Genomic DNA, 12,936 nt, shown 5'->3' with positions numbered 1-12,936 from the left:
GAGGATGAGAAAGGGGACCTAGTGGTAGGGGATGAGGATATGGCTAAGGTATTGAATAACTTTTTTGTTTCTGTCTTCACGGAGGAGGACGTGAATAATTTGCCGGGTGTTAGCGATGGAAAGGTGGTAGGACTGGAGGGTCTTAATGACATTACTGTTACTAGAGAGGCGGTGCTCGACAGACTGGAGGGGCTGATTGTGGACAAGTCCCCAGGACCGGATGGAATGCATCCGAGGGTTCTGAAAGAAATGGCGGAGGTGATAGTGGATGCCTTGGTGGTTATTTTCCAGACGTTGCTGGATTCCGGGGAAGTGCCGGATGATTGGAAAATGGCTAATGTTACGCCGTTGTTCAAGAAGGGTGCCAGGCAAAAGGCGGGGAATTATAGGCCGGTTAGTTTAACGTCTGTGGTAGGTAAAATGTTAGAATCTGTCATTAAGGAGGAAATTGCGAGGCATCTTGAAGGGAATTGCTTGATAGAGCAGACGCAGCACGGTTTCATTAAAGGGAAGTCGCGTCTGACAAATTTACTGGAGTTCTATGAGGATGTGTCTAGGGTGGTGGATAGACGAGAGCCGGTGGATGTGGTCTTTCTAGATTTTCAGAAGGCGTTTGACAAAGTACCTCACAAGAGGTTATTGCAGAAGGTCGAGGGACATGGAGTTGGGGGTAGGGTGCTAGCGTGGATAGAGGATTGGTTGTCAAATAGGAGGCAGAGAGTGGGGGTCAACGGGTGCTATTCGGATTGGCGGATGGTGACTAGTGGAGTGCCCCAGGGGTCGGTGCTGGGGCCTCAGCTTTTTACCATTTATATAGATGATCTGGAGGAGGGAACTGAGTGTAGGGTGTCGAAATTTGCTGATGACACCAAGATTGGGGGAACGGCAAATTGTGCGGAGGGTGTGGAGAGTCTACAGAAGGATCTAGATAGGCTGGGCGAATGGGCCAGGAAATGGCAAATGGAATTTAATGTTGGCAAGTGTGAGGTGGTCCACTTTGGTAGGAAGAATGGTAGGAAGGACTATTACTTACGGGGCGAAAAACTGCAGCAGGCGACGGTGCAGAGGGACCTCGGGGTCCTTGTGCATGAGTCGCAAAAACCCAGCTTGCAGGTGCAGCAGGTGGTCAGGAAGGCGAATGGAATGCTGGCCTTCATAGCGAGGGGGATTGAATATAAAAGTAGGGAGGTCTTGCTGCAGCTGTATAGGGCATTGGTGAGGCCGCAGCTGGAGTACTGTGTGCAGTTTTGGGCGCTGCACCTGCGCAAAGATATTTTGGCCTTGGAGGGAGTGCAGAGGAGGTTTACTAGGCTGATGCCGGAGTTGAGGGGGTTGAGCTATGAGGACAGGCTGAATAAACTGGGCTTGTACTCGTTAGAGTTTAGAAGAATGAGGGGAGATCTCATTGAGACGTATAAGATGATGAATGGGATGGATAGGATAGAGGTGGAGAGACTCTTCCTGCTCAAAAAAGACAGTAGGACTAGGGGGCACAGCCTCAAGATAAAAGGGGGGCGGTTTAGAATGGAGTTGAGGAGGAACTTCTTCACTCAAAGGGTGGTGAATCTCTGGAATTCTCTGCCCGTTGAAGTTGTGGAGGCTGCCTCGCTAAATATTTTTAAGATGCGGGTTGATGGGTTTTTGATAAGAGAGGGAATTAAGGGTTATGGGGAGAAAGCGGGAACGTGGAACTGAGCAGCGACAAATCAGCCATGATCTTATTGAATGGCGGGGCAGGCTCGAAGGGCTAGATGGCCTACTCCTGCTCCTATTTCTTATGCTCTTATGTTCTTAAGTCAGTTGGCCTAGCAGGGTTTCCCACAAAGTCTCACAACACCAGGTTAAAGTCCAACAAGTTTATTTGGTAGCACAAACTTTCAGAGCGCTGATCCTTCATCAGGTGTGATTGGACTAGGCAAAATCCACAAGAGCTATCAGAGTTTCATCCTTCCTGTTACTACACCAGTCCAACATTATGCTACTCCAAAAGACAAAGGACACTCAATTATGATTGTCAGCAGGACATCTAAATCTATCCCTTACTGAAAATTAAAGCACTGATTAGTTGGATGGGAGGGAGATACCTGTCAGTCCCTCTCCACTAGATAATCCTACATTGCAACAGGGTCCCAGACTTGGTGACAGTGGGGATCGTCCTCAGAATGCCACTGGCTTTAATTGATTTCCACCTTGTGAATGATTTAGCTCGTAGCAAAGTTGTTCCCAGCCCTGTACATTAAACCAGCCAAACATAAAGGGGGAATTCCAAAAATAGATGAGGAGAAAAGCTAAATTGCTGGGAATGGTCTTGATGAGGTCCCAATCATTGCATAAAGTCAGAACACTCCACGGACATTGTGCAGCCCAACTCGTAGCAGTGAAACTCTGCCATGTGGCAGAAGGCTGAAAAAAGTGCACACAGCTATCAGAACGAACCTCTCAGAAATAAGGTGTCTCCAGAAAAGCCATCAGGACCAAAAAAAAGGCTGTGATTCAGCCAGAAAAACTGAAAGAAACTAAGAGGACAAAAAGCTGGCAAGTCAGGAAACTGAAAAAGGTTGGATGGCTCTCACAGCCCTCAGACAAGAGTAGCTCAAGAGTAGCAAGGTCAATTCAAGTAAAATCAAACAAGGCTCCTACAACCAGAAGTGAAGTTTCCAAACATTCCCAAACTGAAATGGGACCAAAGAAATCTTCAAGCAGGAGAGAAAATAGTGAGGGAGATGCCCCTTGTAGCCAAACAGCCAGAAAGAAACTAACGCATTAAAGCCAGAGAAGAAAGATTCAGGCCCTGCCTGAAGCATGACAAACAGAAACCTTCTTTCTGATTTTAAATAGTGTACCACAAAGTCCATTGATCCAGAAAGCCCATTTAAAATTAAATAGAATGAATTTCATTCTCACAAGGGGAGAGGCATGTCTGGTCGAGATATGCAAGAAAATATGTACGTATATTTTCTGTGCTTTTCAAAATGGACAATTGCTGGACTGACAAGGTGGCTCCAGCTGGTCACATGCTGGCTACCAGAAATTTCTGAGCCATTTCAAAGCAACAATGGCTAATATCTCAAAGGTCTTGAAGCTAACAGAATGTTATAATTTGTGGAAAAGAATACAAAAATAGGAAGGTTATGCTTCAGTTGTACAAGGCACATTTGGAGTATTAGTCACATTATTTAAGGAAGGATGTAAATGCTGAGGAAGCAGTTCATAGAAGGTTTACCAGCTGGAATGGGTGGGTTGCCTTATGAGGAAAGATTGGACAGGCTAAGCTTGTATCTGCTGAAGTTTAGAAGAGTAAGAAGTGATATGATTGAATCATGCAAGATCATATAAGGGGTCCTGACACGGTAGGTGTGGAGAGAATATTTCCTCTTGTGGAGAATCTAGGACTAGGGGTCACAGTTCAAAACTAAGGGGCCAGCGATTTAAAACAAAGACAAGATGAAATGCTTTCACTCAGAGGGCTGAGTGTCTTTGGAATGCTCTTCCTGAAAAGGTGGTGAAAGCAGAGCCTTTGAATATTTTTAAGGCAGAGGTGGATAGATTATTGGCAACATGAGGGTGACAGGTTATCAGAGGTGCAGATTTATGATTTTATTAAATGCTGGAGCAGGTTCAGTGGCCTGAATAGCCTACTCCTGCTCTTTGCTCATATGTTCAGAAGACTAGAGATGTTGACTGCCTCAGTCTCAAGAGACCCATGATATCACATGGCAGGTAGGAATTGTTGGTATCGCCGGTTCTTTGGTGTGACCTCAGCTCAGCAGCACAACGCAACTGAATTTAAGAAAAGCACAGTAAGAATAGTACTTGAATATCTTCCCTTGCCTTACTGACCAGAACTAGATGTAGTATCAAAAGTGTGACCTGACCAGCACATAGTCAATAGTTTTGCGGTTTCTATGCTACGACTTTGGCTATATTTCACAATTTTATCTGCTGTTTATTGGTGCTCTGCAACAGTTGGACGTAATTAACATTTTGTTCGCTAACACTACTGCTTCTCTCTGCATCTCATTCTTAGCTACTCTGATTTTTCATCATACATGAAGTACCTACACATGTTAAATTATATCTGTTGTTCTTCACAAGTCAAAAATATTTTGTCCTACTCATTTTTTACTTCACAACTGGCAGCTCAATTTCCTGCTTCTCTTAGTTCAGCATCATCCACTAATTTGCAGTGAGTATTTGAATACAAGCTATTGATGCAATTTAAAGAGAATTGAGAATCAGAATTCCTACAATGCAGAAGGAGGCCATTCGACCCATCAAGTTTGCACTAACCACAGTCCTACCCAAGCCCTTATGCCTGTAAACTCACATATTTACCCTACTAATCCCTCTGACACTAGGGTCAATTTAGCATGGCCAAACCACCTAACCCACACATCTTTGGACTGTGGGAGGAAATAGGAGAGCATCCAGAGGAAACCCACATCGCCACGAGGAGAATATACAAACTCCACACAGTGACACGAGGCTGGAATGAATCCGGATCCCTCGCACTGAGAGGCAGCAGTGCTAAACACTGTGCCACCCTCTTCTGTGTCCTCTAAGTTTTTTTTGTTGCGTACAGCCTGTTTATTCCAATGTGCAGTACCTTCAAACTTTTTTGTGTGGCTGCACATGCATGATGTCTTAAACTTGTGACTGGTTTGCACAGAACCCTTCTGGATGCTGTGCATCCATGCACACACATACTTCCAAGGAAACACTGATACAAGTCCCACTCCTTCTCCCTAGAGTATTCTACTAAGTATTTTCCCCATCTTTACAGTGTTCTTGTAACAAGCAACTATTTGTTTCCTTCTGTTCAATCAATTTCTTGACCCATAACATCCCATCGCTGGGAGATCAAACTTAGGAGGTCCACCAGAAGATGCACTGGAGACTAACAACCACACACCAGAAATCCCTTTACAAGGATTGCAAGGGAAGTTCAAACTTCCGGTAGGCAATTATCTGACATTGATTTAGATCGGAGACTTTGGATAGTTCCTACTGTTTTGATAGGCTGAGGCATTGCAATGGAGAAAGCAATGGGGAACTCAGAGTGGACTTGCCAACCAATCAGCCCTCCTTTCTTCCGTAGTATAAACTACTGTGATTGTTTGAAATTTGGTATTGTGTTTATATCCTAGTGAGTGCAAGATAAAAGTCTTCAGCGATATGTCTTTCTTTCCAGAAGTATTCAAGTTCTGTGGTATCAAGTGACAATCAGTATTCAGTATACTTACACTCTTTGAGAGCAGGTCCTCAAGTGGGGTACAGGTAATGGAACTGAAATTTTCCACAAAGTTTCTGGTGGCAGTGAAGACCCGAAGCACTTTCTCATCAGCACCAGAAACAAACTGAAAGCGACCCATTAAAGCTAAGCACTGCATGTCAAATCCATGTATCTGTGGCCGTGCTATTTCATGCCAGGTCACCTACATGAGAAAAGATCAAGTTACCACATAAGTAACTACCTGAAACTAAAATGTGTCAGCATCAGGAAGAGTGAGAAGAACATAAGCTAAGGATAAGAAACAGACAATTGGCCAGTCAAATTCATCCACCTGGTACCCAACCATTTTCACCAGCAACAATTAATCTTCTCAAGTCACATATCTAAGTGCACAACTTCCATTCCTCTAACTTCACACTACTGCTTGTTATTTATTTCCTCCCCTCCATAGTCATATGCTGCCACCTTTTGAAATCATCTTTACAAATTACATTCCTTGGTACCTTTCACACAGTCCTCAATAATCTCTTAAATGCCCTTTCAGACAAGATGCCTTGAATCTCCCTTACCTCTCTTAAATAACCTTTGTTCAGCTGTGTTATGTGAAGTGTTCAGACAGTTGGTCTTAATTTTGTCAGGAGCAACTTTGAGCAAATTGTTCTCTCCAGGAAAGGTATAGAAACAAAAACTGGACATAATTTCTATCAACTTGCATTTGACTATTTTGGCTAGTGATCCTAATATTTGCTTTTTTTTCTTAAAGGCTGCTCCATCACATTGAACGTGAAAATCAGCATAATTACTATTTGTCTCAGGGCTATTTCAGCTCCATTCACTGCATACTTGATATATATATTTTGACACAGCTGCACTATGTACCAGGATTAAATGAAGTACTTGTTTGTTACATTAGAAATCTTATCCAAATATCCACCTGCAATCTTGTTCTCTGTGGTTCTTTAATATTTTATGAGGTTAGATATTTAATAAGCTAATATTTAGTTCTCGTGTTCAAGTCATTTAGGCATATTAGAAATAAGGATGTCAGTATTGACTCTGAAGTGACTGGATTCAACAGATTACTCCAGTGCAACATTCGTTCTGATTTTCCAATACTAACATCGTTTAGATTTTAATGATTACCAGCAGATTTTTAACACACTCAAAAGAGCGTGCTCATTGAATATAATTTCTCAAGATCAATTCATCATTATAACTTCAACTGTTGATTTGACTGAATGGAGAGAATATATAATGAGGACAAATCAGTCAATTTTAACTCTCAGGTTATAATTGAAGGGATGTGTCACAACAGCAAGTCAAAACTTTCTGCAAGCCTATGAGTCAGAGGTTTACAGCATAGAAAAAGGCCCTACAGCCCAACTTGTCCACGCCGCCCTTTTTTTTTAGCTACTAAGCTAGTCCCAATTGCCTGCATTTTGCCCAAATCCCTCTATGTCCTGTTTCTCTTCAAATGCAGACCTTAAAAATATAACAAAACTTACTCTAACTTCTAAATCAAAGAAGGGGTTTAATAGAGAAACTTCATTATTCCAAACTTGGGGCCTCACCTTGGGCCAATCCAAGTTCCCCACAATTCCCAACAGGTTCTTATTTATAGTGAGTCAGCTGACCATCACATCATTCTGTAATTGTTTTCATGGTTTACTGGGTCAGCTGACCCTTACAACTCATTACCATTGGTCACATTACATCCAATACAAAGTTGTCACTGGTTTCATTCGAACATACCCATCTTATCCACGTAACTGTCCAAATGCTTTTTAAAAGGCAAAATTCTACCCACCTCTACTGCTACCTCTGACAGTTACTCCAGACACCACCCTCTGTGTGGAAAATTGCCCCTCTGGATCCTTTTGTATCTCTCCCCCCTAACTTTAAACCTATATGTGAAACCTCAAAAGACATTTCAGTCAAAAAATCAATTTGCACTGGGCAAGCATTAGTACAAGTCCTCACAAGCGAGGACCAAGCATGTAGGCTCTCAAGAGTCAAGGAAGATCCATCAATCCCTCGGCAATGGGACGTACTCCACCCACACCCACACGCACAAAGATTAAGCTGCCAGCTGCAAATCACTTGAAAGAAGTAGTTAAACCACGGACTATCAATCAGGATTAGGCTCTGTCTACACTGCCATCAAGATCAATGGGGTAGTTCAGCTTCAGTCAACCATGAAGAAATCAGAATAAAAAGAGATGAAATGGAGGATGTTAGAAATCCTTTGATCTGACAGCTAAATATTTTAAGAGGGACTGCAAGTTGAATTTCAAGTGCAATGTAGAGGGTTTCAACAATTTCAGCTTGCTGGGAAGCCATAGCAACTTCAAATCAAAGCAGTGTGCATACACTGGGGCTGAGTGCACAGTTAGCCAGACTGGAAACCATCACTCCCAAAGCAGGTAAAATTGCCATCTCTTCTCTGTCAGAGGGCTTCAAAGGGGTCTGCTCTCACTTGCAGCTTCTGAGAGGGTGAAAGAAAATCTCTGCTATAGTATGGTAAGATTTAAAAATCCTGCCAAGTGACCAGGGGCATGGAGGTTAAAGTGTCTTGGCCACGTCAGATTTTTTACAGCTGACAGGCAAGAATGCAGAAATTGATCACAGGACTGTCTGAAATCACCATGTCAGGGCAATCTTTAGATCTGCCAAGGCTGGAAGGGGCAGTCCAGTTTAGAGGCAAATGGCCACTGGACCTACCTCCTCGAGCCCTCTTGGGGCCTAAAGCACTAGGCCATGGTGTCAGTGCACTGTTGGTACTGCCTAGGTGCTTGGCCTGAAGGGAGGCAGAGTGGGGGATCTGATAGGGCCTGAGTGGGGTGTGAGGTTGAAGGGAGGCTGAGTGGTCACCTATTATTTGTGGGTGCGGAGAAGGATGTCCCTCTTTGGTGAGCAGTTAGTGGTGCTCCCCTGGTCAACTGAAGAGGGAGGGGAGGGCACCAGTTCATCTTTTGGGAGGGAGTGTGGGGGGCAGTAAATGGATACCAAGATCAGGCCACCATTTAAAAATGACGGCCCAGTCTCTGAGCAGCAGGGCTGGCTGGCGGTTTGTCCGCTATGAATAAATTAGGAGAATCCCATCTGATAGACACTGCTAATCGTCAGCAGATAATCCCTCACGTGGGCACTTCGTTCCAATTTGGAAGAATTGTGGCCATAGAAAATAGGAACAGTCGGTTATTCAGCCCTTCGAGGCTTCTTCACCATTCATTATGATCATGGCTGATCAACCGAATCAATAGCCTGAGCCTGACTTCCCCTTAAATCCTATGATCCCCTTCACCTCAAAACCTACATCTAACTCCATCTTCTTGAAAACATACAATGTTTTGGCCTCAACTACTTTCTGGGTAGTGAATTCCACAAGCTTACCACTCTCTAGGTAAAGAGTTTTCCTCATCTCAGTCCTTTAGATCTTGACCCCTGGTTCTGGACTCGCCCAACATCGGCACATTCTCCCTGCACCTATCCTGATAGTATGAGATTCCCCTCATTTTTCTAGCTAATATAATCCTAACCAATTCAATTTTCATCAATTTTTCAGCGCAGAATGTTGTCTTTTAGTTCTCGTCCCAATAAACTGTAATTTCCCCATTGCTCTGAACTTTCTTTTCTCTTCCAATTTCCTTTTGAAAATCATGATGGAGTCTCAAGTCTTCAGTTCACATTGTAACCACTCATCGCATATGACTGTTCCCAATGGTTCTTGTGCTAATCACCTTAAATCTGTGTCCTCCAGTTCATAACCCTTCCAACGGGAAGAGTCTCTCTGTTCTCTGTTTAGACCCCCTCACAACAGCAAATCTTCTGTTAACCTTCTCTTTAAAACAAAATAGTCCCAGCTTCTCTGATCTATCCCAGCTAACCAGAGTCATTCGTTTTTGCAGACTATTTTGTTGCAAACATTCTAACCACATCCACATTTGATGTTGCTTAGTGTCACACTGATTACCTGTTTGTGTCCTGTTCTTCTCCAAGGAGCAAATAATCTTGTTGTCTGATCTGAGCCAACACTCAAGATAAACTCTCCTTTAGGATCCCAGATCAAGTCTTGTACAGAACCAAAATGTCCCGAAAGTACAACTTCTGGTCGCCATTCTCCCTTAAAGCATTCGAAATTGGAACAAGTGTCAGTCTGATAATGCAGGTTAAGCACAAACCACCACTTACAGGGAAAGCATATATTAATATTAAATATCCATACTTAATCCTTTCAATTCAGATTTTGCAACATCAGAAAGTGATTTCCCTCACAATAAAAATAGTACATGCAACACATCAGCTTTTAATGGTTAAAAATACTTTTATTTCCAGTTTGCAAAAATGGAAAAAACAAAAAAAAGGTGAAATAGGAAATAATCATTGAATAAGCAACTAAAATAACCCACATTTTTCATCTGTCCAGTTTTAATTGGTTGATGTTGAATTGTACCTGTTCGATCAGCTTTTTGTAGATTTTTTTCAGAGTGAGAAATTTTGCAAGTCTCAGGCAATTGTAGAGTATTTTCATTTCACTCCCATTCGAGATAAACCTTGATCAATTTAACACACTACATCAAATTATTCTTAGAAGGGTAATTGGGAATAATTTAACACTTCCCACCCACCAGGACACAAAGGAACTGGGGAGTTAGATTGAGAAATTTACGAAACCCAACCATGCCACAAACAAGCTGAGTTGCAGCTCTTGAGTAACTCAATCTGAAAGGGGTGATCCATCGTTATAATATGTAAATGAGGCTCTGTTCCTGATATTTTGGCAGCAATTTGAATTTAACACGCTGGGAAAAGTAATGAGAGTGTCTTGTGCACCTGGAGAAGCAAGGGTGCTCCCTCAAACAAACCTGCAACAATCAGCCAAGCCCCACTTTAAACAATGCCTGCCAGCGCCCTCCTCTTGACTGTCATCACACTAACCTGTGCTTCTCCCATTTCAGGAATCAGGTTCCTGCTATAACCTTTTAACATCGACTTTCCAGCCAGCTAATCTGGTCAGTTGCCAGGCAGGAAACAAGTCAAAACAAGAGATTCTGGTATTAGCTTCACCAGGACCTCCAGTGTTTCTGGAATTTCCAAGTTTTGCTTACCTCCTCCCCAGAAATATCAGGGCCATTATTCACACACATCATCCACAAACATTTCACATTCTAATAATTCAGTAAATATGTAAAATTCTCAAAAAAGATTTTTGGAAATAAGATACTTAACAGTTACAAGGACCACCATTTTTGAAAGGAACTCTGTGTCAAGGAGAAAAAAAGCTCATAAAATCTTGCAATTTTTTAAACTATGTACGGGAAATATTAATGGTGTAATTCAGAGTGAATTCCTTAATAAGATACGACAAGCTCTTTCTGAATGCAGGAATAAAGTTTATTGACATTCTCTTTTGCTTTATATTTTTGACTATTTCCTCTCCTCTAATTAGTAAATTTCCTGTTGCTTTATGGCTGTTTCTTGAGGCCTAGGAGTGCACAGCCTGAAACTAATTAATGAGAATTAGCCATGTCTAACTACAATAACAGAAGTAAGACTTGGTGGAAAGAAACAAAAGTCCTCATGAATGTATTAGTTAAACTGTTCATAGGTTGGAAATGAGGCACATTATTAGGCCTGGGAGAGGGAGCAATTGTTCCTCTAATACTTTACTTTTAAAAGGAGCAAGGGAAAGAAGGAAAAAAGGAGGAAAGAACATGCATTCATGTTCACAAGATGCTGCAGAGTTATAAACAAATTAAGGACCTTTTAAGTTCAGTCATCATTATAAGGTAGAGACACCCTCCAGTAAATCTGCACAGAGCAAGGTCCAACAGACAGTAATGACACAAAAAGACCAACCAAGTTCCTATTGTTAGCAATGAGGGACAGATATTCGGCAGGATGCCACAAGAATGTGCAGGTTCCTCTGAGAATAATAGCACAAGATCTTCTAAATCCTTCTGAGACATCAAAACAGGTCTTTGGTTTAGTGTTGCATCAGAAAGACTGCACCTTGGACAAATTAACCATAGTAGTGAGGTGCTTTGGTACATCCTGACAAAGAATACTCTTGAAGCCTGAACCAACTGGCAGTTCACTTTGAGAAACAACCTTACAGAAATCTAAGATGGTTTAATGTTGGCCACAATTCTTGGTTTTGTTTTGATGGTAGGAACACATATGTTGGAACTGCTTCCAAAGCAATTATATTTCTGACACTTGGAAATTTGTAAAAGAAGCTTTGGCAAAGGCTCAAAGTTTTGCGAAATGGCAGAAACATTGGCCGGAACTCTACCACATCGCCCGCCATGGAATTGGAATGGATGAAGGTCCGACAATGGAAATCTCTGTTGACCTGGCGTGAATTTACGATCTCGCCCGAGCAAGGCCATAAAATCCTGCCCACTTTGTTGAAGCAAATACACATATTTCACATGCACGTTATGGGTTACCTTGAGGTCGGATCTGGCAACTCCAGCAGATATACTTAGTGGATTATTTTGCAGAATGTTTCAAATTCCCCATCTGGTTTCTCGAGCTCCAAATCATCATTTTAGTCCAGCTCTCCACATTACTTGGATTAGCGCCTCAAGCTTCAGTATAAATCCACCCTCTACCACTTTCTTGGGATTAAAGGCTTATACATGACAGTTGCCAATGTTTTCTTGGCACTAAGAGTATCAGCGTTTGATATCCAAAAATAACACTTCACCCTACTGAGCCAAGCCCCTCATAAGATGCTTCATTATAATTAAGCATATCATTGAAATGGGAAAGATTCAAATGGTATTCCAGAAAAGCAACAGATGGCAGCCTGAAGTTTCAAATAAAAATATAAATCCCATCTTTTTACCCTTAGTTCAGTGCTCTGTTCCAAGGTTCAAACAACTCTGACTTCAATGTTTGATGACTCGTGATCAATGTAATAGTACTTTGTTGCACTGCAGGAATTCACCAAGGTTCCTTAGACAATACCTTCCAAACCCTCAACCACTACCATTGAGAAGGACATGGGCAGCAGATGTATGGGAACACCACTACCAGGTTTCCCTCCAAGCCACCCCCATTCTAATTGTCAAAATCCTAGAAGTCCTTCCCTAACAGCATCTGGGAGTATCTACATCAAATGGACTGCAGCAATTCAAGAAGACAGCTCATCACCTTCTCAAAGTCAATTAGGGATGGACAATCAACGTTGGCATAGCTGGTGACATCCAAAACCCAAGAATGAATTTTATAAAAGTACTTTACAAGAAATTAACCTCTATTTAAAAATCTAACACAATAGTGCAAAATACAATTGCATTTCTTACCATTGCTATCCTAATAGGGAATCAAATTTTAACATTAAGAATTCTGAGCAGAAATTGGTTTGAAGGTGCACCATTTTCAAAAAATAACTCCAAGTTTACCTTCTTAAATTTGTCCTGAGACCAGAGGTGAAGAGCTCCATGGAATGCGTGAGCTAATATCATCAATCCATCTGGACTAAACTGACAGCCATAGAATCCCAATGTATTTCCACCCACTTCTCCAACACGAACCTGGAAACAAGTAGAAGAGAACATTTTAAGTTCCCATCCAAGCGCAAATATGGGATCAAAAAGGTACACTAAAACTTATTTAATGCAGATATGTACCTCTAACAAAATAACAAAAATGGTGGTACAGTAAACAAGGTGCAGGAGTTTATATCTACAAAT

At 41.9% G+C, this 12,936-nt stretch overlaps 1 protein-coding gene across 1 annotated transcript in view; it reads right to left on the bottom strand.

Annotated features, from left to right (window-relative positions):
- The window catches only part of elp2 (elongator acetyltransferase complex subunit 2), a 146,531-nt gene that overhangs the window by 69,296 nt on the left and 64,299 nt on the right, over window positions 1-12,936 (bottom strand). Inside the window, exons 11-13 of the mRNA XM_080208010.1 lie at window positions 12,646-12,777; window positions 9,207-9,356; window positions 5,244-5,435 (exon numbers count right to left, since the gene is read on the bottom strand). Of these exons, the coding sequence (XP_080064136.1) occupies window positions 5,244-5,435; window positions 9,207-9,356; window positions 12,646-12,777 (474 nt within the window). The remainder of the gene's footprint in view (window positions 1-5,243; window positions 5,436-9,206; window positions 9,357-12,645; window positions 12,778-12,936) is intronic.

Source organism: Carcharhinus amblyrhynchos, chromosome 2, assembly GCF_965287045.1.
Source record: "Carcharhinus amblyrhynchos chromosome 2, sCarAmb.v2.hapA, whole genome shotgun sequence".
Classification (NCBI taxonomy): Eukaryota; Metazoa; Chordata; class Chondrichthyes; order Carcharhiniformes; family Carcharhinidae; genus Carcharhinus; species Carcharhinus amblyrhynchos.
The sequence above is the reverse complement of the archived record's forward strand: the minus strand, read 5'-3'. Positions and strand labels throughout refer to the sequence as shown.